The sequence below is a fragment of the Corvus moneduloides genome, chromosome 1 (assembly GCF_009650955.1).
Source record: "Corvus moneduloides isolate bCorMon1 chromosome 1, bCorMon1.pri, whole genome shotgun sequence".
Lineage (NCBI taxonomy): Eukaryota > Metazoa > Chordata > Aves > Passeriformes > Corvidae > Corvus > Corvus moneduloides.
The window spans coordinates 118,526,658-118,554,577 of NC_045476.1; the positions used below are offsets into that span (position 1 = coordinate 118,526,658).

The window sequence follows — 27,920 nt, forward strand, 5'->3', positions numbered from 1 at the left end:
TGGCCAAGTGTGAGATGATGTTGTAACTGGAAAACTTCCACTGCAAGAGGAGGAGATATGAGGTGTGGTTCTGGGGTGGAGGGGCTGAAAAGGACAAGATGCACGCCATTTCGATCCAGGGGATGCCCTGAAGGTGCAGTGCCTGCCGCCCCTCCTGCCTGAGCACCATGCTCCATCTCCTTCTCCTGCTCAGCGGCTTTTCCAAGAATCCAGGGGTCAGTATGTATTATTTGCTCCTGCTTCTAATAAAAACAAATCTGCTTTGCAATCACAGTTGCATTTCAGGTTTTTTTGTGCACGGGCGTCCTCCAGAACCAGTAACAATAATCTCCCAGCAGCTGAAGATGACAACATACAGAATTCAAGGGCTGCTGAACTTGTAGAAGAGATCTTGACAAAAGAGCTTTTTGACCTGCCGAACATCACTGATTTGAACACAGTTGACACCGTCAACATTGGTGAGTAGGGGATTATAATATTTAGTTGCTTTCATAGAAATAGACCCTAGCATTATAAGAACAATAACATCTACAACTGCTACTTCTCAACGCATCAGGAATGAAACAAGTATGGATCTAAGCAGCTATAAATATCTTAGCTGTCCTCATTACTTAGGATCTTTCTTTCTTACCAGCTCTGATACTTAAAATAGAATGCAACGTTATTAATTTTGATATAATAATTTGTGAGTCTGAATTTACAATACAAAATCTAAATGCCATTCTTAATTTTTGTATTGGTCTATACAAGTAGTTGGTCTGGGAAAGTAAAAGGTTACTAAAGCCTGACCATACAATTACCACAAGTACCTGCAGTTTAAGCATAAGAAGCAACTGTGGCAATTCAGCATTCACTGGCAGCTAGGAAGTAGAAGAGATGGTTAAAGTTGAAAGAAATACCCAAGAGTCACAGACAGTGGTGATAGTACAACAGTACAGACATTTAAAAAATTAATTTGTATGGAAACTTTAAGTAATCCAGAAGGATGCCATTATTTAAGCTAGTAATAAATGCAGTGTCTCACATATATCAACAATAGAAATAGCTTTGCATTTTCCAAAAGCAGGATACTGAAATTATGTTGCTGACAGATTATTTTTATGTACACACATTTGTCATTTTCACTTTCTGTCAAAAAATGCAAAATTATTAATATATTAATGTCTTGCCAAGAGTCTTGCTAGTTTTCTGTTGTTGAAAAGGTTTTAGTGTCAGCTTTATTCTCTGAATCACAAAATGATTGAGGTGGGAAGGCACCTCTGGCGATCTCCTAGTTCAATTTCCCTGCAGTCGTGCTGCAGGGTTACCTGCAGCTGGTCACTCGGATCTGTCTGGTTGTGTTTTGATTGTCATCAAGGTGAGAGACTCCACAACTTCTCTGGGCAACTTGTTCCAGTGCTTAAAAACACTTAAAATAATAAAAAAAAAAAAATTCTTAAATTTAGATGGAATTTCCTATGTTTCAGTGTGTGTATTTCCCCTGTATTTCCTTTTTCTTGTTTCCATTTCATCCTGTATTTCAATTCTTCTCCAATGCTTTTTCTCACAGCAGTTCTTAAAAATAGTTAAATTATTTCTGTTAGTTATTATAATACAGTAATGATGGACTTACTCGGCAATGATGTGCTTACTTGACAAGAAAAAAGTAGGTAAGGCAGGTGAGTTAATCGTTGTTGAGGGGACAAAGGTTTTGATTTATGATATTTACTGTCTTAAATACCAAGTTGGTGTAAAATTCTGTCCATACAACTGCTGACTGGAGAACAACATGGGCTTCTTTTCTGTGCCTGGGCTTCTAACTTGTCTTCTTCTTCAGGTGGTCTGGAGTCTGGTAAGAAAACAAAGAATATATATTCTTTATATGACTGAGTAAGTAGTGCATCTTAAGATGAGCTTGAGAGGAAAACATTTAATTCTTGTTTTGCAAAATCAATATAATTCTTTTGTTGTTAGTTTAGTTAGTTTAGTATTGCTATTTTTCATAAGCCTGGCTATACATGGAAAGAGATTATCTTGTGTTCCCCATCTAAGCAAAATATCCACTATTAAAGTTGCCAGAACAGCAAGTCTGGGGTTCGAACCAAAAACTGATATTTATTTCAATTGTCCATATCTGAATAGATTTTTTTTTTTTTTTTGCTATAATACAATATAATTGATATTGAAATTTATGCCTTTTTAGCCAGTGGATATACTTGGAAATGACTGCTCCCTGTTCCTCCAATCCAGCTGAAATATTTCAAGTCAAAAAGTAACAGTTGAGATTTTGTGTTACCTGTCTTTTGTAGTGAAATGTAGCATTTTGCTCATGTTGGGAGGCTTTGTTGTAGAGGTCAGGAACTTTTGGTGATGCACAATATAATTAGTTCAGAGAACAAAAGCCAAAAGATTCTTGGAAGTTTGTTTCAGCTGTTCATATCTTCAGGGCAATCTACAGAGTAAGGTATTACTTTTTATGGCACTATCTGAGTGCAATAACCTTACCTAAGTTATGCAACTTAGCTATCTGTGGCAGCCTATCTTCTTCCTCTCCACTAACACATGCTCATCCATCTCCCGAAGTTAAGCGTTCAGCCTCACATTCCTAACTTTCCCACAGTCCTCCTGTATCCCCCACCACCCCAATCCCATCCTTCCCTACTATTTCCACTACCTGTGCCTCTGCCCCAACCTTTTGGAAACTCAAATCTCAGCCTTGTGTAGATTCCACTGCAGGCTTCGTTAAAGCCTATAGTAGGTGATGCAGGGTGCTACTAACATCCAGAAGTTATCTCACTTCAAACTGATCCCTAATAACTAGGTCTTGTGTGGGAGAGGGGCTTCTGACCTCCAGGGCTAATTATTTCATTTCCATGCATTTTGTGGCCAGGAAGAGCTAATTTCAAATTTCTGGATGCCAATGCTAAAATAATATAGTCTGGAGAAAACACTGGTAAGTTAGGGTGTCTCATCCAAACTAGATGAGTATATTCCATCTGAATACATGTCCAAGCTAGGTGAGGTGGATCATCTTCTGGAGATACCAGGGCCTCATGGTGGTGCCATAGATTTTCTAGATACATAAGAATTATTCATTTGTTTCTTCACTGATTACTGAGTGAGTCCCTTTTCCTAATTTTTACATGATTACAATAGGATTGATGTCTCCCACCTCTCCAAGATGCACTTGAATTATTTGTATGTTAAATGTGCTCACAAGCCATGGTTTAACCAACTGTTACAATGTCTTAATTCACATGTTGTCCATGTCCAAAATTAGGCACTGATATTAGAAATGATCAGAAATTTGTGTGTGTGTAGATTTAAAAACAGCATTGGTTAGACTAAATTAGATTTCTCTTTGGAACACCTCAGATAACACAACTTTCCTCTGCATGAGACTATGAGCTGTGAATTTGTTGTGTATTTACAATACTTTCACAGACTAGAAATGCATCATGTAGTTTGTCAGGCTGGTATTGAGACCAAAGTCACTGGTTTATAATGTCTAAGCAGCATGAGAGAACAACGGCTAACAGGCCACGAGAAACTTCAGTTACACACTAGGCAGTACAGGATTTGAAAAATATAAAAGTTAAAACCTAAGGCATCATGTGAATGAGTAATACTTGCATACGGAGATGCTCCTTTTGAAACAGAGTATTTTGCTGTTGACGTTCACAGGACTAAAGACCTAGTTTTGTTTGGAACACAGTAGAAAGAAGTGATGGAAGGCATTCCTTCAGTATGAAACATTCAGCAGCAGCTTTCAGACACTGAGGACCAGCCTGGATTTCACTGAGTTGCTGAACTTGGTGTTGTTCAGTCATGGACTCATGTTTTGATCTGTGCACCAAAAGTACCACTGTACTTAGCTACTGATTTCAGTTTGTGAGCTTTTTCTGCTGCTAAAGGAATTTTTCCAGGAGTCGGCCAGTTTGTACCGTTAGCACAGTTCTACTTTCTTATTAGTAGGTATGAGTATATTGTAGTTTATAGTTATTGGAACTGCAGAAACCTTTTACTCACCATTAATGATTATAAGGGCATTCAGTATATATGGATGTGATTCTTCTCCTCTATCAATAATCTGTAACATAAAATGTAATAATGTGATTTTAATTTTTTAATATTTCAAGCTTTACTTGTAATTTTTTTTTTCACAGAAATCTGTGTGAGTGGGAGTTTAAAAGCAAATGAAGTCTTCAAAACGTGTGTTGCACACTTTGCCCATGTACTTGCAGTTTCTTTTACAAGCTGCACTTTAATTTCAAAACTTGAATATGTAGATACTGTTTTATGCACAGTGATAATGAATTGTCATATGCAGTGATAACAAAGTGTAATGGTACAATATACGTGCAATAAAACTTCAACATGTAGGAGGAGTCTATTGACATTTCAAATGTATGGATGATCTGTCTGAACAAGATATCTGCAGTTATTAAACTGCATGTGTATATGGTTGTGGGGTTTTTCCCTAAAGTCCCCATCCTTATTTCTCATGTATCAATGTAAACCTGAATGATAGCAGTTAATTTTAAAATGTGAGATCAATATCAATCCTTCAGCATTTGCATCTGCCAAACTCTGGAACCAGTTTTTCAATGGAGTCGGTCACTTTCCCACAATGATACTGGGTTTTTAAGAGTCACCCATCTTAAAATCTGACTAATTTTGAAAACATCTAAAATGCAGAGTGTTGAAACACTCTGTTTCAGAAGAAATTCGGTCAGGAAACAGATTCTACTCAGTGTTTTCTGTAATCGACCCTTCAAGGTCAAAATCCTGCCTTTAGACTGGGCAAGGACATATGTGGGTGGTAGTTTTCATTTAAAAAAAAAAAAAAAAGGAAGCAGAAGAAGTTGATTAAAAACTTTGCCTGCTTAGATAAGAGTTAGATATTAAGCGTTTGCCTGTGCCAGCTGATACCAATTAGGAATTATCTCTCTTGTAGCCTTCACTTGGTTTGGCAAAAATTATTTTCCTCTATTAGGCAATTGGATTAAATGATCAAAATCTGACAAAAACTGTGAAGCAACACCCTGAGTTAATTGTAGTTCAGGTGAATCAAAATCATAAGATGAGATTTCTGGCCTTTTTATTTACAATATTTTTACTGCCATTTGCTGAGGTTTTAAAAAGACAGTGATTTCAGATTAAAACTTAATCTCTCATTATGAAGATAAAATAGGTCATTCTGACAATTTCAAAGCTTTCTTTCCAAACCTCGAAATTTCATGGGAAGTAGGATTTTTTTTTCTGACTTTGGTTAAAATTTTTATATCAAGTCAGTTCTAGGGCTCACGGTTGTTTCTCTCAAAATTGTTCCCATCATTATGTGTCAAAACTCGGGTCTAGAAGAACACGTGCATTTGAATCTGTCTTGAATATTCTGGCAATACTGTTGTCTTACACATCATACACGTGTTAGAAATTACCACAATTAATATTCCTAGGGACTGCATTGCCTTGATTTTTGCTGTTTGTCAGCATTCTGATCTTGTGTTGTTCATTGCTTCTAGTGGAAGTTGCAGATGTTTATCACACTGGAAAAAGAAGTCCTACATGCAAAGCTGCATGTACAGAAAATAAATTACTTATATGGAGGAAGAAAAACCGGGCAAATTGTAGCAAAAGTAAAAATCCCACACTTTTTTCCAGAATTGCTGTTATATTTTTCCATTTTCTTTATCTGCAACCTATATTAGAGCTTAGAATATAAAGATGGTTTTTTTCTTCATTTTGTGAACTTCTATTCAAACATACAAATACAAGACATGCAGGAGTGACTGCTTAGGAGGGCTGTTCATGATTTTACTCACTGTGTGAGAAACAGTTGCATAGTGTTAAGTATGTCCAAGCCAGTCCAAAATGAGGTGTCTAGTCAAATAAAAGAATTAAGATTATATTCTCTAGGCATGCTACGGCAAGGAAATTCTTCCTTGTGTATCTCATCATATGTAACTATATCTCATTATGGTCTGTGGATTCTCCATGTTGCAAAAGGAGTGTTTGAGTTGTTAGTGCTTAGGTAAATGGGGTCCAAATAGGGCACTGAACTGGGGCTGAGGTGATTTGGGCTGTGTGCCCAGTCCTTCAAAGCCGTGCTGTGTGACACCAGACCACTCATTCTCTCCCCTAGTCGTCTGATTTGCGATGGGAAGTTCAGCATAACTTCCATAGGTTCTGTACAGCTGCTGACTAGTAGCAGTACTTGATTCCATAGAAATAATAGGCTCCTTCTTTTCCCCATTTGTGAAGGACAATTCAGCGCTACCTGAGTTGTGAGAGAAAAGCGGCTGTGAAACCTGCACAGAAGCAGTACCGGGCGAATTACTTGTTGGGCAGCCTGAGGTGGGGAGGGCACAAAGCTGCAACATGAGCAAATAAAGATTTCCACTCAAATGAGGAGGCAGTGGGTGCAGTCAATCCAATACAAAGCCGTGTGCTAAGTGCTGTCAGTTGAGCTTGAATCACATCTCTAATACTGTTGAGAAAGTAACGCGAGCTGCATTTCATTATGTGCCTTTCTAATAATATCTTTTTTTCTTCCCCCTCCCCAGCCTGCTCCAGAGACAACTGGTGAGTTCTGTTTAGAAATCTATTTGTATGCATGGGAGGCAGTCAACAAAACCAGCTGCTCATAAACATCGCTAGGACAGACACAGATTTATAATTACTGTTATTGTTATTGCATTAATTTTCACACTTCATAAAGATAACAGCAAGGGCTAATGTCCTACCTCACTTGTCTTTTTATTTTTCAGAAATAGACATAGATGGAGGAATTGATCAGGACATCTTCGACATAAACAAAGGTTTTTCAAAATTCATTCTCTTTTAATTTTTCTTGATAATTTTCATTAGAGTAGTCACAGATCAATAAAATAAGCGAATGTTAATCTCCTTTTCCCTTTAGCTTTAGGACTGGACCTTTTTGAGGGAGACATCAAACTTCATGGGGTGAGTTCAAATATGATACAAAGCAAAATGTGTCATTGATTTAAATGTAAATTATCACTAACATGGAAATAACAGATGCATCCTGCTCCTGCAAACAATAAATGCTGTTTATGTGACAATAAACTGAAGATGATTGGGGATGAAATTCTACAAAATGTTATCGACAATGAAGGGGTCAGCAGCATTTGCAGAAACATTATCCAGCATGAGATCTCTTCAGTGATTAGATCAATATTATTAGCTTCTTGTTTCCTTTTTTACATTTGCACTTTTAAGAGATTAGGCAGCACTGATAATCATCCAGGCAAGTTTGTATAAAATAATTTCTTAATTTATCTGTACAATATTTATTCTGAGCAAATTAAATTTACTGAGCAGCACTGCAAAACCTTCATCCTATAAATAGATTGACTAAAACCAATGAAAAATTCCGATCTGTAATAACACATTTTAAGGCATCTGGCCAGCATCCTTATCTGATCCACTAAAAAAATTTACATTTATATCTCAAATATATCTAGTAAGAAACCCCCAATGTGTCTTGAACTCTGAAAGTACTCTGAAAATAGTATTTTACTTTCCCTTTTGGGAGATATGCTGAATATGTCACTAGAAGCAAGGACAGAACTTGCTAAAGGCACAGAAACAAACCCTTGCATTATGAAAAATTATAATATGATTAATCTCTGTACAGTTTTCGGGACTTTCGATCTTAAGGCGTCCCATAGGAGCTGAAGCTCCCATGCACATGCACCAAAATCTCAGGTAATTTCTATGGAGAAAATGCTGCAGAAGTTGGAGACACTGGTAGAAGGGAGTGAAGCAATTTCAAACCCAAACCTCAGACCTCTGAGTAATCTTTCAAGGTTTTTGAGCTCGTTGTTTTCTTTTATGTCTTACTTGAAATCGCAGGTTTGCTTTAGCACTATTGTAGTCCCTAATGCTGAATCCCTTTTTACTGAGGACTGCATATTTATTTTCCTTCTTGGATGCAGGAACGAAACGCCATCATTGGTGACAGCTATCGGTGGCCCCACGTTATCCCTTACGTTCTTGAGGACAGCCTGGGTACGGTATTTGCCTTTCACAATGTCTGTATGTTGTGTTGATTGCAATGTTAACCCGGGTTGATAAAGCTCCTGTGGCATCCTTTCCCCTTTAGAGTCAGGAGCAGGCCATTTCCCACAGCAGGAATGGGGCTGAGCATGCCCCAATGGGATTTATAATCTTCACATCAGTGCTGGCTCTCATCTCCTTTCTTGAATTATTATCCTGCTACAGCCCAGCAGGTTGTTTTGGTTTTGGAATCCTGTGTCTGAGACATGAAACTCTACAAAGCAGAAGTGAAGAGAGGGGACTGAAGATATTTTTAAGGCCATTTACAGCATCTATACCAGTGAAGGCAAAATGGCATTCTGACAGGCAGTTTGCAATGGCACATTGCCGAGTCCCCTAATGTGTGCCAGGGACACATCATAGTTTGACTCCATCCTTTAAATCTCTGAGTTGAAACTATGCAAGTTGCTTAGAGGAGATGACATAGATATAATCTGAAAAATTCAAGTCCTGCAGAAATTCAGTGAGGGATCTGTAGCCTGCATTCTGCACTGGGTAAAATATGAAGTCTTCATTTCCTATCTATTTAATACTTGTTTACATAAATCTCAAAAAATTAAATGAAAGAATGTACAAAATTAAGACCCCCCCACACTATCCTTTATATGCTCATCATGTCATATTTCATACATTTTATACAAAGAAAAATTACACAGGAGCAAAACAAGAGCAAGATACAGTTCTGCAAGACCCTAATTTATGTTTTTTTTAGGTTCCTACTTGAGTCTTAATCCAACAAAAAGCCTGTTTATTTTGATCAAAGATTGCTGGAGCAAGACCCACCCTTGGGACTTGCTCCATACGGATAATAGTAGAAATCTGTCAGTTCAGTATTGACAAGAACACTGTTTGCTTTGCAGAAATGAATGCTAAGGGACTCATCCTCAAGGCATTTGAACAGTATCGACTGAAAACTTGTATTGACTTCAAACCTTGGGAAGGGGAGAAGAATTACATATCTGTGTTCAAAGGAAGTGGGTAAGAGAAGCAATTCAAAATAGCTTTCATTCTGTTTGCTTTTGGGCTATTTTCACGGCCAGTATTCACTCTAAAACTCATATTCCTGATTATTATGTTACATTTTTGTTGTCTCCACTTCCCCAGTCCTTTTTAAGCCATCATAGTTTCCAAAAGAGGTATTACCTTAGTAGTAATGAACAATTTCTACTGATATTATTCGTAAATATAAGAAGAAATCAAGTCCTTTAAGAGGTAATTTTCTGGACATGGTAAAAGGTGTCAGAAACAAAGCATTATGTTCTTGACTGATCTTTGGATATATGGAATATCACTTTCAGATGGTCATTCTTAATATACCTTGGCTTTTAGGGGAAAAGAAAAACCAAGGAGAAATATGATAGTTCTTGCCGTGGGACAATGAATTTGTTTGAATGTAACAATGGAAGTGCATTTGAACAATGTCACATGAGCATTCAGATAAAAGAGAAATATTTTTAAATTCTGTACAGCACTGAGATATTTTACTGATGTTTTACTTTATTTACCTCTTTTGATGAATAGTCATGCTATTTCATCTTAAATTTTGCAAAATATGACTCCAGTAAAGAAGTCAAAATTGCCCTGACTTCTTCCCTTCTAAGACATTCTCTGTCAAAACAGTGCAACAAGAACAGATATATTCTTCACTCTATGCTGAACCATTTCTCTTTTAGAGAAGGAGAACAGGGAGATCTTGATAGCCTGGTGAGGAAATTTGCTTTCAGAAAATAATTTCCTGATATGAGAACGCATTCATAAATGGGAAAAGATTTTCTGATAATAAAAATGTTTCTTTCCCTTTGGCTTGTTCTGAGATATTTGTAGCAGATAATTGTTTCAAAATTTCTTTGGTGTCTGGCTCTTTGTATTTTCTGCTGTTCATTCTGTACACATGACACTGAAACTCAGCTCTAAAAGATGTATAATTGGAGACTCAGGGAGCAATGCCTTTTCCTGTGCTAATAACTCCAGCTCTTTGAGCTAAATGGGAAACTCGTGTAGCTGAACTTCGTAATCCTTCATCCCCTAAAGTATGCATTGAATTTGCTAATAATTGTACCTGAAAAAGAACCACAATATTTAGCCTATGGCAAGTAGGAGCACTCTGGGCAATGTTTCATTTATATGTCTATTAAAAATAGATGAGTCATGGTGATGAAGATGAATCCTTCTAGTTGGATAACATATCTTGCCCTCACTGCCTGGAGTGTGGCTTGCCCTGAAGTGTTTCCATCACCTTAGCTGACACATCCACAGCAGAACTTTTGAAAAGGTTGGAGCTAAATGGTGCAGTCTCCTGAAAATGTCCATCCAGTTTCAGTGAGTCATCTTGGGCTGTACAAAGAAATCAGGACTGACCCTGAATGAACTGCCTTCGTTTCATGCCATTCCTCACTTCTGGTGTAATGGAACAAGGTGTAAGCTGGGTAAACCAACCCATTTTCTCTCTGTTGTTCCCACTGTTTTGGAGTTTTTTTAATCAGTTAGGACTCTTCTATCTGCTGACTGAAGACCTCAGTCCAGAGGGTACAGTGCAGACAGGCACACAAAGTTCCTGGCAACATAAAATTTTACCACACCAAGTAAAGGTTGATAAATCATCTTTGCCTTTCTGGTCTTGGCTTGCATCTATAAAACAGAGGAATGTGGGGGAACTTCTGTGTCAAAAGGATTTGTAGTAGGCCATAAAGTCCTCGTCTGGATTACCCTTTTGTATTCAAATGAAGTAAGCCACAAAAGAAGCCAGCTGTCTTGTTGTATTGACCACCCTGTGTAAAAATGCATTTGTAGTCTCTGGTGTATGTACAGAGTCTATCAAGACCCTGTACAAAGAGCCCCTCCCTGTACACATTCTGCACCTATCATTCGCCTTGGCTACTACCAGTATTATGTTAACTCCAGCCTGGTGCTGAGCAAAATACATGAGGGATGTAATTATGAATTACAGAAACGTAGGATAATCGGATGTGGTAAGATGTGCCTGGAAAGTTCATAGAAGAGTCTGGAATGGATGTGCCATTTCACCTTGCTGTTCTCATGAAGAGCAGGATTTATTCAGCAGGAAAACTAGCATGGTGTTGTAGAATTAAATGATTAGCAGACCAGGGAGGATCAACATCATCTCTAGTACTTCCACATGGAAAATCAGGTTTTCATGGAGACCTCCTGGGAGGCCACTACAGCTCTTTGCCACTGTTGCACACAACAAAGGGAATCCATGCAGAAGTGGATTGACAGAGATCCCTGGCTAACCAGCTTGGTGCTGGTAAGCCAAAGTGTCTGTGAGCTGATACTGATGATCTGTGATACTACGGAAAGAAAATCAGCAGCAGGACATTAGTATGAAAATGTGCCTGAAATGAGTGGCATCGTTGCTACTGATGGCGTGTGTCTATTTACAGCCCAAAAAGAGGGATGGTGGGATTAATCAGAGCAGGTACTTCCCGTTCCTCCAGCCTCCGATAGCAATGCAGAAAGCATTGAGTCACAGGCAATACAGCTCTCACGCACCTGGGGAAAACTGGGACTTTCTCCACTTTCTCCCCCTCAAAGATACTGCTGACACAGGCTTCCAGGTGCCCATTGCTGTGGAATGCCATGTCCCACTCACCTAAGCTTTATTCTCAGTGCAGGGTGACACAGACCATGTATTTACTCCCTCTGTGGCTGTAGAATGACAGTGTTGTAGGCATTTGGCAGACCAAAGGCAAGGGGCAGCTGCATCCCCTGTTGTTTGGACATCACTTTTGCCAAGTGTCCTGGATGTGCCTGTGGCCTGCTGTGCACTGTGCAGCAGCTGTGAAGCCAGAGGTGGCTTTGGTACGAGGTGGACCCAGGCCTGTGATGGACTTCTTCTGCACAGCACATGAATCAATATGAGGCTTTGTTCAAGGAAAGACCTTGAAATTATGGATACTACATGTGCTCCTTACCAGGTCTCATGTTGTGATTATAATGAGTAATCAATAGGCAAGGCCTGTGTTGCTCTGTGGAAAATGAAATACTGGGGAATATGTTGCACTGATAAGTTACAAAGTTTGAAAGCACATGGTGTGCTTGTGTTTTTAAATTTCTGGGGTAGTAGGATTGCAAATCCTATGGTATATTTTGTGCCCAATTAATTTTATGTACTTCATTGGGTAAGTATTGATTTATTTGCTGCATAAAATATCAATTTAAATGTAGCTCTCTGTGCCTGCTATTTTGTGGACACAGGGTGCCATTTTATTGGCCTATGCAGATAACTCACCAAATTCTTTCATCCTTTAAGAAAAAATTCCAGCACAGCTGCAGTTTTGCTCTTACTTGGGAGCGTGTGAGAGCAGTGAGTGCTCTAGTGCAGCAGCTCACAGAGAGCCAGAAAGAAAAGAGCCTATGAAAAGCACTGTCACATCCACCAACCTGTCAGATGGTAAAGACACCATGCAGAAGCACACCTTGCCTGGCAGCCACAGCCCCATGCAAAGTAAAAGGCCAAAACACTACAGAGAAAAGCAGGCAGAGAATGTTCATTAACCCACTTCTTCTTATGATAGGGACAGGCTCAAAGAGTGCTCACAGCTACATACTGTGGTCTAGCTGAAAATTGCTAATTTGCAGTAACTGAATTGCTCTAAATTATGTACCCATGGCCTTTGACGTCCCAGAGTATCAAAGTGATGCCTGGGGCGGCCACCTAAAAACAGAGACTGGACAAGAATAAGAGAATAAAAGGAGGTATTTATTTGAAGGGCCTTCAAAGGTACACCCTGGGCAGTCAAAAGGCTCCACCCAAGATGGACCCCAGGTCACAGGTTCTTCACACTTCTGTAAGTTTGGTTCATTTGCATATCAGGGTTAATTCTCCAATTATAACCCCAATTAATGATGTAATTACCCAAAGCTTGCCCCCCTCTTCAGAAGCTTTTAGTTTACACATTTTGGGGCCTGGAGTCCTTGAAGTGGAAACCTAGAGAGATTTGTTATGTCTAACCAGCATGAGAGAACAACGGCTAACAGGCCACTTGAAACTTCAGAGTTACACACTAGGCAGTACAGGATTTGAAAAATATAAAAGCTAAAACCTAAGGCATCAAAAGAAATCCTCATCAGTTTTCTTTTGTCACAAATAGCTCAACATTTTTCTTCTAGTAGAGCCAGAGATGAGGAACTTCTTGTTCATCAAAACAGAGCTAAGTGTGAGAGGAAGGGATATGATAAGGAACAGATCAATGGAGAAGTGCTCTCTGTAACAAAATGTGACCTCAATGCTCAGGTTAAAATCTACCTGTTGAACAGACTGGTTCTGGGGTTCTCATGGCATGGGGATGGTGTGTATCTCAAAGAGTCCTCTCTCCTTTAATGTCAATGCCAGCTGCTGGTCCTCAGTGGGAAACATGCAAATGGGCTTGCAGCAGCTCTCCATCGGTGCCAACTGTGACAGGATTGGGACAATCCAGCATGAATTCCTGCATGCCCTGGGATTCTGGCATGAGCAGTCACGGTCTGACCGGGATGACTACGTGACCATCGTCTGGGACAGGATTCAGTCTGGTCAGTCACTCCTCTGCTTTACCTTTCAGGCTCTGGTGTTAGTGTTTTAGCTGTGGAACATCCCTTCCAGCCATCCTTTGGTGGTCATGCTATTCCCTCACCTAGACTTACTTTTCAAAGCTAGTATATCAATAAATGAGGTATCAAGGAACATCTATTTGAGACAGAAATTCTCATTTGTTGTTGCTGTTGTAATTCCTTGTGCCATGACGGTTTCCAAAGCCCTAATTAGAGATTTGAATCCTGTTATGCTACATGTTGTACCATGGAGGAGCAGAAGAGGATAATTTAATTTGTTTAAATGAATATTCTAAAAGGACATTTACTCTAGAAGCCCTTAACGAAATAAAAATAACTAAAAACCCTCCCCAGTCTGAAAAACCCAGTGTGACCAAAGCCAGTAGAAAATCTCCAGTGAAAACACTGGTCCTTCTCCTTCTGCCTGTCTGCTACACCTGGTGCAGGCAGCAGAGCTGAGATAGAAGAGTGTGCAGAGGGTGGGCAGGCAGAAGAGACCTTTTAGGGTCTGTGTCACGCCAGCAGTTACTTTAGCAATGCAGCCTGTGAACTGTAAGTGTTGGTATATTTGGCACAAGCCTGAGAGCTGGCACAGAATTCCTCAGGACTTTGCTCTGTCTCAGCCTCTTTAGCCTGTTGTCGTCCTCTGTGACTTTCAGGCTGTTCAAAAACAAAGTTATACACACAGACTTGATGCTTTCCTGACATAGGCACACACAGAAAACTGAGAAAGTAGATAATGATTAAATCTAATGCATTCTTATTTAGTCATGATCAACAGTCAGGTGCATATTCAATTATAAATTACAGAAAATTACCTAGACTCCGTTATTTGATTTCCATTATATTTTGCTGACTCTTTAGTGACAAGCTGCACTGTTGTTAGACATTTGAAACTGCTGCAACTTTTTTACACAGACCAGAATATAGTTACTGTATTTTGACTGATTTAAATCTTGACTCCCCATTGGGTAGTAAGCAATAGGTTTTTTGCTCTTACTCCAGAAAACACCTGTACAGTTAAATTCTGGAAGCTTATCTGATGACAATTCTAACTTGTTTATTGTTACCTAAAATGACTAGCAATTAAACAACAGAGAATACAGATTAGAAACAGTCGCAAATTGCAGTAATTTGAGTACTAAAACACTCTCTAAACTTTTGGGTATCACAAGCCCATCAAAGTTTACAAGTAGTTTCACAGGAAAAAATTTTCTGGTAGCAAAAACCTTGCTTCATCCAGCAGAAGTCATCAGTGGCTGAAAGAGGACAGTAAATAGCCCTAGACTGGAAATAAAACTGTTTTACAGAGTAAGTGCAAGTAAATGGCTATAGAAAATACTTTGGGATTTGATGGATTCTCTGTCACTGCAAGTCTTTACATTTAAACTTGATTCTCTTGGGCAACAGACAACCTTTCCTTTTAATTTTGCCATTCAGGTAAAGAACATAATTTCAATAAATATGATGATAAAACATCAGACTTCCTGAATGTTCCTTATGACTACAATTCTGTGATGCACTACAGCAAGACTGCATTCATGAATGGAACTGAGCCCACCATCCTCACCAACATACCAGACTTCATGGATGTCATAGGACAGAGAATGGATTTCAGTGAGTACGACCTCCAGAAACTGAACCGGCTCTACAACTGCAGTAAGTTCCCCCATTTATTTTATATTATATGCTTCTGGCATTTGAAAGAAATGAGGGTGATACATACATGCTGGACCCATCCAGACACAAGTGAAAGAGATGTTAATATATTTGGAGAAGTGAATTGTGTTAAAAACACAATATAATAAATAAAATAATAATATAAAAACAAATAAAAAAAATAAACATTAATAAAATAATAGAATAATACTACAGCTAGAACTAACATCCCTCCTGCAGAAACACTGCTGAGTAGCAGAGGTTTCTGTGCAATTTGATCTGACCTTTAGTTAAAAACCAGCTTTGCTCAGCAGCTGATTTTTGTTCATCCCTTGGGTGGCTGTTTAAAATGTGTGCTTCTGCACAAAGCCTTTTGTTTTTTCCCTGTATTATTCCACAGCTGTTGCTCAGACACTGCACAGAAATGAGTGTGCTGTCATACCTACTCCTCTTTCATGGAATCTGTGAGACAGAGTGGATATTCATGCAAATAGGGTACAGATACTGTTAGGAATAAAATGCAAGCTTTTAAAATTTTCATGTTTAGTTTCAAATCTGGTCTCTTATAAAAGTGGTCAAAAGAGTTATTTTGCTCAGGTGGGGTTTATTTTACAAATGTGAATTAAAGTAAGAGAAATCTAGATAGTTCTATTATCAAACTGGAATATAATTCTGTAATTGTTGCTGCATTCAATGTGCTCTGGCACTCAGAAGAAAACTTTTATAATATCCTAAGTAGTGAGTACTGGCTTACAATTATATTTTAAGCCTCATTATGCAGATACCTTAAACAATTATCAAACTGATTTATTAAAATGGTGCAGTTTTTTGAGTGTACAATTCTGATGAAAATATTTCTATCCATGTAGGTCTAAACTGAACACACACTTACCTGCAGCCTTAGCTTCTAGCACTCACTGCACAGTCAATTAGGCATTATAAACGTGCTTACAGCTAGGGATGTCTTTAACAGGGGATGGGGTCCTTCTTCCTCTCCATTGATCTTATATAGTTTCCATCATTCTCATGCATTACAGAAATACTTCACAGCATTTTAAGTTTATTCTTAACCCATAAGCACATTCCCCAAATGAAAAAAACCTCGGTCCAGTTGAAATCCGTGACAAAACTGCCACCACTTTCAGTGCAATCAGGACCTGCCCTGCTCCCCAATCCATCTCTTGGCTTCATGTGATGTGTATAATGTGGATGATATTTGCAGAGACATATATACTGTCAGATCACCCACCTGTGCCAGGGAGGATGGTGCTTCATAGGTCCTAGCCCTCACCCATGTAAAAGATTACTTCATTTGCTGAACATGATTTAAGGAAGTGTTTAAGCTGAATATCTGCTAGAGGCCCATGTGGACAGGAAATTGCATTAAAAATGTGAATCCTGGTACTTGAATTGAAGAAAAAAACCCGCACCATAAGAAATTCTGTCTGATAATTTAGTGCTGCTCCAATCTGTACTTCACTGCTGTCTTTCAGGCCATATGGTAACAGTAGATTGTAGTCTGCTTTCCCCTTGCAGCACAGGGCTTAACAGAACTGACCATGAGGTTTCCCTCTGCCTCTAGAAATTAGGACTTGGCACTCATTCCCCATGTGTTTTCTTCTGAGTCCAGTCTTTCACTACATTTCAAGCAAGTATCAGGCTTTTGGTGCAGATGGAATTCACAACCTGCCTCACTCATTGCCCCTTCCCCCGTTTCAGGAATGAATCTCAGAAATACACCGTGAGCTATTGGGTCTTGCCTTTCTCTCTTCCTGTCATTCAGGTCAACACTCCATGACAGCCAGCACTTTCTAATTAAGGTCATTAGGTTGCTTCCTTCCTGTTTGGCCAAATCAGTTTCATGTTTTGTTTTGTATTGTGATTTCAAAGAGTTTGTTCATCTAATAGTTCTCCGTTTTAGCTTACCTTCTTTTTCCAGCAGTCAATGTAACATTTGCTGCCAAGGCCTTTTCTTAGTTTTTGCAACATCCTACTGATACTGTGTCTTAAAAAATAGCACTCATACAACACTTCTGATTATCCTGCAGCCTCTAGAGGGTTTTTAGCTTTCTGTGAGGACAGCACAAAATATCTGAGCAGTAGAACTGATTTGGCAGCAGTTCATACTTAAGTACTTCCCAGAGCTACAGCTTAAGTGAAGCATTTGGCATGTTATTGAGGCTGAGTTTTGTGATACTCAAGGTCTTTTTGTTATGCAGTGAAATCTTTAAACCTTTAAGCCACAATATTTTATATGTAGTTTAATAAGCATTTCATTAGCTTAGTTGTTTTCAATTCACGGCTGGTATTACACATGAGCTCAGATGTGGTACAATGGAAAACAAAAGTAAGACCAGGGATAAACCTGGACTGTGCTATCTCTCACCTATCCAGATTTTGCTTTAGACAGAGAAAATGTTTCATATGGTCTTCTCCCTTTCATATCCAACTGCACAGTCTTCCTTCACTTAATTTCTCACTTGTTATATGAAAGACATTGTAAAATTTGTATGACATGAAATATCCACTGGTCCTTTGCCAAATGGGTTTTTTATCAATTCAGCATTTGGAAAATCAAGGTTTGTTTATTAGAGTGAAACAGCTTCTGCTCTTCTATATTTCAAAATAAGCATTCCAGCTGATGCATTAGTGAGCTTGGCAAAGCTCAGAATCTGTGGCCATGTGTGGACTGGCCCAAAGAAAGCAGAGGAATGAATGGGAAGTCTCAGGACTGTAATTTGAAGGTGTGTGAATTGAGTTGGTATTAGTGTTTCTTTTATAAATTAAAGATGTGATATGATAATTAGCAGATGCCCTCCTGTGCTTGCTTAGGGCCCAGAGTGTTCCTGCTGAACACTCCTGATGACATCTTATTAATGTCAGTGTTAACCACCAAGTGTTTTGAGTTCTTGAACATTGTATGTATAAATGCTGATCATATTTGAAGCCACTGATTACTTGGTGTTCGCATTTAGTCTTTCTCTGCTCATGGCTTTGGACCTTCAGAACTAAAATGTGTTATGTAATAGAGATTCACAATCTTTTTTTTTTTAATGTCGTAGCCTCCTCCCTGAGTTTCATGGACACTTGCAGTTTTGAACTTGAAAATATATGTGGCATGATTCAAAGTTCAGATGATAACAGTGACTGGCAGCGTTTGTCTCAGGTTCCTGCTGGGCCAAATACTGATCACACTAATATGGGAGAATGCAAAGGTATGAGAAAAAAACTCTTATCTTTCTGGGAAGGGTTTTCTGCAGCGACACGCGAGTTCACTTCAAGCTTGGCCTTGTTATCTGTTTATTTTCTGACAAATTACAGTTTATTTTTTAACTAAGCAACATAAACCTACATGCTTAGGGACACCATGTGATATGTTTGATTTTCTACTTATTTCAGAAGATTGAATGTCCTTATCTCTTTTGAGCTGTATTTTAGTCTTAGTGCCACATCCTGTCATGAGAGTTATATAAAGTGTTGAACCTGTGGTACAGGCACACCCGATAGACTGCTGCTTTTCTGCATAATTTCTCAGTAAGTCCTTGGGAAGGAGCAGGATTTTGAAGTGGATATTATCAGGGTGGAGATGAAAAAAACAATCAAGCTATAGATGTATCTCAACCTGTCAGAAAGCTCCAAGAGTTCAGGAGCTTAAACCAGTCCTGCAGAGAGTTATTTACACTGGGTAAAGAGCAAAACCCCATGGTTTTGAGTACAATTTGCTAGAGATAATGAAATGAGGACAAAAGCTGCAAAGAGAATGGTTCTGCCTTTGGAAAATGTGAACAGGTAACAGTCCTCAGTCAGAGATTTGTACAGGATCTACCTAACTCTGTCCTGACTGTACCTTCTAGAGTTATTACAATGCAGTGTTAAGAAAAACAGTACACCAGGAAAATTCTGTTTTCTCTCCCCTCTCTCTACTGCTCATTTCTCATTGACTTTTGGCAGATTCTGGCTACTTCATGCATTTCAACACCAGTGCTGGAAGAGAAGGAAGCACAGCTGTCCTGGAGAGCCGAATTCTGTATCCCAAAAGGGGCTTCCAGTGCTTACAGTTCTATTTATACAACAGTGGTAACGAGGGCGACCGGCTGAATGTCTGGGTCAGGGAGTACACGTCAGCCAATCCAAATGGTACTCTGAGATTCATCGAAGAGATTAAAGGTATGGAATAAATTGCATTTTGTTTTAATCTAGACTCAATATTTTTCAAAGTACTGGGGGAAATTATTGTGGCAAAGTCACTCATTTCCTAGTGTTGCTCTTTGGCTTCTTCTCTATCTATGTAAGCGATTCGTTGCTGGTGAAATTATACCTGATGGATCGTCAGTCAGCTGTTTTCCTATAATATAATAAATTACCACAAATTTCAAACTCTCACATTGTCAAAACAGTTTTCTCACCAAAATTGCTTAAATTCCGTGAGCAATCATTTTAACTGTTCTGGAATTGCTGGTATCAATAGTAGCTGAGGAAGTTGGAATATTAGAGTAAATGACAATTGATAAGAAAGTATAATAAAGACATGGAAAGCAAAAGTGCCCTGGAATACCTAATATACAAGTTTAAAAAAGATAAATAAAATTTAAATGGCTTTTTAAACAAGGTTTGAAATTACTTAACTGAAATATATGGGCAGCAGATCATGTTTTGAGTTCTAGTTTGAAAAAGATTGAAACCTTGTGGTTTTAGGAGCCTATGGCCTACAGAATGAGGCCAGCTAATGGACAAAAACTCTTTAAGCTAGAATTGCCAAAGTCACCATATGATTAAATTACTTTCTTCATTATTTAACTATTATGTGGTCTCCACTGTAGCTACATCAAGTTCAGAAGGGTCTGAGCAAGTTCTTTTACTAAATAGGTATAATTTCTGTCTCTTTTTGTCCCTTTAGGCTCAGCTGCTGCTGGTGCCAGTTTTCTCTTTTTTTTTTCCCACTCCTTTCTTCACCTCTATGGCTTCACCCTCTGTGCCATCTGTGCTAACAGGTATCCTTAATGTAAGTGCTACTAAGGCAGGTGTAGACTTCACATCGGTCTGAGCCCTCCAAACTCTTTCAAACCCTACTTTGAAGTCAAGATTAATTTCTCCAGACTTCCTTCTTCCTCACAAACACTCTTTTGTGTCTATTAGGTCCCATCTCCCATTCTTGCTTTCTCAAGTCCATAATTTCCTTTGAAGTCTCTGATCTCAAAAGTGGGTCCAAAGAGGCACCCTATTTCGACAATCTGTGGCAAAACTTTTAGGAATGGCTCAAGACCATTTTTCCCCCAAGCTGTTTCACTTCTCTCATGTGAGAAGTTACCCTCACCAATGGAGTCAACAACCTGGAAGAAACAGTGACACTACAGCCCCTTCCCTCCATGGTTTGACACCCTCACCCTGGCTGAGCTGCTCATGGGTTTGCACTGAACTATGAAGCTTAGGGACAATCCCTGAACCCTTCCCACTGGTCTGTGGCTGTGGGGGATTTTTGCACTGCACATATTACTTGTAAAATTCCTTTAGCTTATGCAGAAGGCAATTGAATGGAAAACACTGGGGTGCTTTTCTCCTTGTTTCTGGGTTAATTTTGTACCTCCTAATTATAACACTAATGAAAAATGTCAAGAAATTAAGACTCATATTTGAGATCCATTGTGTTGTGTTTAGGGTTGTTAGGAGAGTGATGCATGAGTTCTGCTCCTGGGATTGGCACTGCTTGTTCAATAAATGCAGCTGGTCTTCTGTGCAGATAAACAAGACCCAGAAAGCAAAAGAATTTGCTGCACATACTTTTAAAAAAGGGTGTTCTACTTTCATCGACCTCACAAGGCCCCTATGCAGAGGTCTTTGCTTTTGTGTACACTGCTCTTGAAGTTACGTGGAATTTGCTAGTGCAGGCACTTTTGGATGCAGAATCAAACTTGCAGTGAGGTTTTATTGCATGAAGTAGGTTTTGCAAATGACTGGCTTTAATTTGACCTTAGTACCACTAATCATTTGATGGGTGAATAGTGGTTCTACATAGGCAAGCTTCCAACAAACCATTTAAAAATACAAAAACAAATGAATGAACCAGTCTTGTAGTTCTAGGTTCCCAGAATCCTCTGGAGTATTTTTTGTTGAGGCATGTTATTGTTATTTGAATATAATTAGTTCTGAATTTTTTTCTTTTTAATAATACAGGTGAAACGATTTTTGTACATTTTATTATCACAATGTTTGGATTAATTTAATGAAATTTTATTTAAAAATGTAAAAGAAAAAGCAGTTTTAAAACACATCAACAAGTACTATTATGCATATTAATTCTGTTAAAATACTGTATTGAGCAAATATGATCTTGCACTGAAAAAGTAACATCTACAGAAGAAATATTCCATCACATCAGTGCCAGGGGAACTGAAAAATTCTTGCACAGTGTTGGTATAGGGTACACAGACCTGTGCAGTGTTTGACTGTACTGCTGATTCAGAAATCTTTACCCTTGTTTTACAGGTTCACCTGAGACTTACTGGCAGCTCCATCATGTTTCTTTGAATGTCACGAGTAAATTCCGGGTTGTGTTTCAAGGCGTGAGAGGAAACGGCTTATCAAATGGAGGCCTCTCCATTGATGACATCAACTTGTCAGAAACTCAGTGTCCCCACCATGTCTGGCATATCAGAAATTTCACACATCTCCTCAACACGAGTCCAGCAGGGAGAGATGGGATAATATACAGTCCACCTTTTTACTCTAGTAAAGGATATGCTTTTCAAATCAGCTTGTATGTAAATGGTACCACTAGTAACCCATTTAATTTAGGAATATACTTATCCTTGATTTCTGGAGCAAACGATGATCATTTGCAATGGCCCTGTCCGTGGCAACAAGGCACCATGATCCTGCTTGACCAGCATCCTGATATTCGTCAACGGATGTCAAACCAAAGAAGTGTAACAACAGACCCTCTGCAATTATCAGGTCAGTCAACATCAAACATGTAGAACACAACCAAAAGACAAGGGATCACATCTCTTCTTCATGTAAATTAGTGCAATTTTTTTAGCTTCTGGAATGTTTCATTATGTTTGCGGCAACAATAATATTGATCCACAGACAAGAAAAAAATTAAACCTACAAGCAAGTTTAGTTGGGACTCTGGATTTCAAAGTTGCATTTGCAGAAGAAGCACATGGATGATCTATTCCTAAAGTTTCTCTCATATGCTCTGTGAGGATATATTTATTTCTGTTTTGATGAGAATGAAAGTTTTCCAGAAGGCATGAAAAGAAAAATACTGAATTAACAAGACAAGCAGTTCATACCAGATAAAAGTGCAGCTATCAAACAAATCCCTGCCCTCCTTGTCAAAGGTACAGTGATGTCAGCACAAGCCTCCAGATGGACAAAGTACTGATTCACATTATAAAATCTGTACTTGTTCAAGGTGTGAGAAGATAAGGGCTGTTGTCCACAATAACTTGGAAAGGTGGCAGTTGAGGTAAAAAGTAACTCTGAGAAATGGCAGGAATCTCTACAGAGAGAGATATTAAAGAAAACACCCACATTCATCACTGGATAAAGTTTGGATTTAAGCCACAATGGATTTCTTCATTTTGCCAAAAGAAACCACCTCTGCTACTGAATTAGTTTTCTGGAGTTTCAGACTAGAACGGAAGGAAAGAAGGCACAAAAACGTCCAATTCACATTATTTTAAAACCAGTATGTTTTACATTCCTTTTTTCTATGACACTGGTTCTATATGAAAACAAAGTGGGTAATCTAGAAAGACTTCATGTCCTTTCTGTAAATGAAAGACACGCCACACCATGTCCTCCATAGATGTTTGGAAAAGCACATTTCCCTGTGCTTTCTGCTGTTACAGCTACAGTGCTTAGCCCTTTTCCTTCCCTGGCCCTGTGGACATGCAGTCTGTTTGCCCTCTGCTCCTTCTTCCCTGTTTATTCATGTATTGCAAATAGTCTCAGATTCCCAAGGGAAGCCTTGTAACACACACTCTTTCTCTAACCAGAGAGGTGTTGGAGCTGGTAGTTTTCTCTCTCTGTCAGATTATTCCATGGACAATCAGGCTCAGCTTTGAGATTTACAACAGGGTGTGAGGAGCAGGCATCAGTGATCCGTGATCATTCAGGTTGTTCCAATACCCTGTGCCCCACATCTACTGCAGGAGATGCTCTCTTTTGAGAAGCACTGCATTAACTCGTGTTACAAATGATTCATGTGCTACTTATCTTCTTGACCACTACACTTTAAAGAGCTAAAAAGAAAATGCAACAGATTTTCAACTAGCTCTCCAATAACCTCACCTCCAGCAGGTTATTTTCTCAGTACCTCAGGCTAAACCACATAATTGAAGATCTCCATTGTCTTGTTCCTCTCATCAGTGGGGAATCTCAGGCAATTGAGGTTTCTGCTGAGAGACAAATCCAGAGTGGTCTCACATTCACATTCTATTTTTTTTTTCCTCCAGAATCCTCATCAAATTATACTTGGGATAGGCCAGATAAAGTGGGATCCGAAGCAACTTTTCCCAATGGAACTAAATACATGAGAGGTCCGGGAGTTGGAACAAGTGCATTTTTAACTCATAAGAGACTTAGAAGCCGCAACTTTATTAAAGAAGATGGTGTTTATATTCTTTTAACAATGGAAGGTATGTAAACATAGCTGATACTCTTTACAATGCAGTAAATAGCGTCAGATACTAAGTCACTAGGGCTGCAGATATAACTACACACGATGTACTTTGCACACAAGCAGTATTTGAATTATGCCTATATCTAAAGTCAAATCATATGTTTGAATAAATTTATGAACAGGTAAATGCACAGTATAATTCCGTTATCTCATGCGAAGGTGTATAAAACAATGCAAATTATTTTGAATAATTTGAATAAAACTATCTGTTTCTGAAAAAAATCTAGAAGACATTTCCAAAATACATCATGCTCCTGAAAGGTAAAAAAGACTGTTTATCCATTACACCTGTGGACAGGCTCATTGTTCTTTATTATCAGAAATTATCATTAGAATAAGAAGAAAAATAACGTGGAGCAAAGACCTGATTTCTTGTGGGTTCACCGTGCAGATATCTCACATCTCCTGTCAACTGAGCCGAATGTTCCACCCACTGTTGTTACAACTACAAGTGCCAGCACCACCAAACCTGGCCCTACTGCCACCAACAAGCCCCCCACTGGCACTGAGAGCACCACCACTGCATCCACCACCACAACGAGCAGCGTCACCCGGCCCGAAGATCCAGAGGTTCCAGCTTTCTGCCCAGACAACCCCTGTGAAAATGATGGTGTCTGTGTTATGGTAAACAGAGCACCAGTGTGCAGGTAACTGCCTCTATTCACTCTCAAATGCAATTTTAGGATGAGTAATGAGAGTTTCTAAAAAAATAAATCTTTGCTCCTAATGAAACAAAAGACAGACTGTATCTGATTAAGGCAAGTACTTACAACTGCTCCTATGAGACTGAACTTATGGCCAATTTGGGCAACAAAGCTCCTAACCTCAGCATTTGACCATTTTGAAGTACTCTGCTTGACTTCCCTGTAAATTATATTTTAAATGTGTTTATTATTTTCAGTAATGTATTACTCCAAGTCCTTAGAATTCCCAATAGCAAAATGTAGAAGAGTTGGATAAATGTAATTGAAAGAAAAGAGCATTTATATCAGTAGAGAAGATTTTTAATACTTGTTATGTAGGAAGCAGCATAGACATTATTTTAAAATTTGATTCAGAAATATTGTACAGTGCAAATTATGACCATGAATTACCAAAGTGTAGTTGCTTGCTGAGGAATAAAAGATCGTTTGCCCTGAAAGAAGATTAATATCAACTTTTATTTAATTCTCTGTGCATACATTTACGTAACCCACCTTCCTGATTAGCATTGTTCCAGCTTGCAAATAAGCTCTGAGGCTGAAGGGTAGTAACCTTATGATGCTGTGCCAGGGCAGGTAGACTGGGGGAGTGCTGTGAGGAAAACATAAAGGCCAAGAGCCACAAGAGTCAGGATGACTCACTAAGTGTTGTATCTCCCCATTTAGAAACCTTTTAAAAATACTTCTCGTGCAACTCATCAGAAGCAGGTCACAAATATGAATAAATGTCAAGAGTTGGCTCCAAGAAGACAAAAGTAAAAAACATGCTGAATATTATGCCTAATTTCAAAATTACAGAAAGAGAACATTTATTTTCTGACATCTCTGGACTCTTTGAAGCTTTAGTGCCTTTGTGACCTGCTTTCTGTCCCATAGAAATGTGTGACCAGCAGTCAGTTTCCACCCCAATTTTCTGATGGGAAATGGGTGGGAATGTGATACATCTGTTCAAGCTGAACCACCTGGAGTCCCCCCAGCAGGCAGTATCTGTGCAGTGCACTGCAAACAGACTTGTTTTCAGGGCTGAGGTAGTCCTGAATAAATGGCTTAGACAGGAGCTAGACAATCAGTACATAAGGAATAACCAAGGTTAGAAAGATGGGGGTAGGTGTGCACTCAGCAGCTCTGCATGGATATGTTTCTTTTTCAGTTAGATCATAGGACCCTCGTGTGCTCACTGTAAAATCTTTTGGAGCCGATTGTGGTGCTGGGTAAGGTGATGGAATCAAAGCCTGGAGGTTGTTTTCAGTCCTAAAACTGGATGACTGCTGGGCTGTTAATTTCTTTTCCTACTTGCTTGTTGGGGGAAGGCAGAGGCAGCTCTTACAAGTTCTTTAAATCTGAAAATTAAAAAAAAAAAAAAAAAAAAAAAAAAGAAGCTCCATAATCAGCTGCAACCAAGCATTAAGCAGTCCAGAGGATCAGGAAGGCATTTAAATTTTCTGGCAAAGGCTCTCTCTGAAGACACAACCTGTGAAAGAGCAGGAAGATGAAAGAAACACATTTAGGTGTGTAAGGACAGTGGGCCACTCAAAGCAACTTTAAAAATAGAAGACCATTTTAAGGAAACTTCAGTATGCTTTGGGATATAGAAAATGCATCAGAGATGCCATTTTTCTGAAGTAGACCTTTTCACACCTTCACTCTGCAGGTGATAGCACATGTTTGTTCTTTTGCTTTCTAGATGTCCAGCAGGTGACAACTGGTGGTACATGGGAGAAAAGTGTGAAAGGAAAGGCTCAACTCAAGAAAATACTGTAATAGCTGTTTCTTCAACCATAACTGTGTTTGTTGTAATGCTTATTGTCACCATCACAACTGCAGTGTGCCTTAAAAAGAAATACAAGCAAGGAAGGGAGAATAAGGACAGCCTGACTCTAGAAGAAGTAAGTATTTTGCCTCTTTCAACAAATATACACACACACGCACGCATATCTATACTCACTAAAAGGTACACAATCAAATTCAGTAAGAAGTAAATGGGAAGATGTCACCTTTTTGAAGCCTAAAGACTCAAGATTGGAAATTAAAGAGCTCCATTAAGTGCCACTAATTTATCAAACACCAAAACCCCACTTAATTAAAAACCTGTTCTCCTCCTCCACCCCTCATCCACTCTGCCCCAATGACAGCCTACATTGAGTGGGATAGTGTGAACAAAGGGGTTCATTTTCAATCTGTAATTAAACCATATTTTCTGCTCAGTAAACTTGTACTTTATCTATTACTGCCTCTTCTACTAAAGATCTCCCCTTCAAATATACAGATATGGTGCTAAAAAATGCATCCCAGAATGTCAAAACAAAAAGCAAATCTAAAAATAATTTTCCACATTCAAAGGCCATTTTTTAATGCAAGGCATGAAGCAGCCATGGAAATCATGACTTAGGGAAAGGTAAAAGAAGACAGCAAGTTAAAACTGTCTAGATGACAGGATCAGAAATGCCATGTATTGGATAGAAGCAGCATTTGGGCATGTTTTCATAGGAATTTTCATACAGTCTGAGATACATGGACTCTTACATTAAATAGAGGCTTGTCTTGGAAATAGCAAGAGTGACAATAGTTTAGAGGGACTCATAGGGCACAGGAGAAATTTTGTTAACAAACTGAAGAGGAATGTGCTTCCAGAAAGCAGAGTTCCATTTTAAATTTTGTACTAATACTCTTTGTGTGATACCCCACTGAGTTGCAGTACCTCTGTGCAGTGTCAAATACTTGACACTGCTACTTTATGACCTTCCAATAAATAGTTTTGGTTTCTTTGCAAGTAATGTTCTTACATTGTACACATATTTCCCTTCCCTATATACTATTAAGATGTGGGTTGGTTTTTTTTCCCCACTTAGACTAAAACATCCTTCTGAAGATAATGCGAACAAGCATCAAAGACACAAGATGAACATCACTGCAAAACCACAACTACGTCATGACCCTTTTTGTTCCTTTTATCTCAACCATCATGATAAAAGTTTATAAAGTCTGGAAAATAATTCATCATCTGGATAAAATACTGTGCTGAAGTCAGTGGAGTGTCTGACAGTGCTGTGCATCGTCATGCAATGGAGAAAAATGTCACATGTTGTGTGACATGGCTGCCCTGTCCTTCAAGTCTCCCTGAACATAAAGAAAACATGAAAACTGTGTCCTGAATTTCAGTCAACACAGGAAAGTCTAAGTTTGCTGTATTATCATTATACAATTGTCTATAATAAAGGGAAGCTGGACCCTGTATTCACAGGGTACCCAGCAGTTCTCAG

General features: G+C 38.8%; 1 protein-coding gene across 1 annotated transcript; it reads left to right on the forward strand.

The window, feature by feature from the left end:
• Window positions 1–1,689: 1,689 nt before the first annotated feature.
• Window positions 1,690–27,919, forward strand: MEP1B (meprin A subunit beta). The gene is made up of 15 exons (XM_032124328.1): window positions 1,690–1,831; window positions 6,546–6,564; window positions 6,750–6,800; window positions 6,902–6,945; window positions 7,941–8,013; window positions 8,922–9,039; window positions 13,415–13,593; window positions 15,052–15,270; window positions 18,333–18,485; window positions 19,222–19,437; window positions 21,754–22,221; window positions 23,733–23,915; window positions 24,351–24,606; window positions 26,345–26,546; window positions 27,510–27,919. Exons 1-15 carry the CDS (start codon window positions 1,769–1,771, stop codon window positions 27,525–27,527), a joined length of 2,262 nt encoding a protein of 753 aa, XP_031980219.1. The 5' UTR covers window positions 1,690–1,768; the 3' UTR covers window positions 27,528–27,919.
• Window position 27,920: the final 1 nt, after the last annotated feature.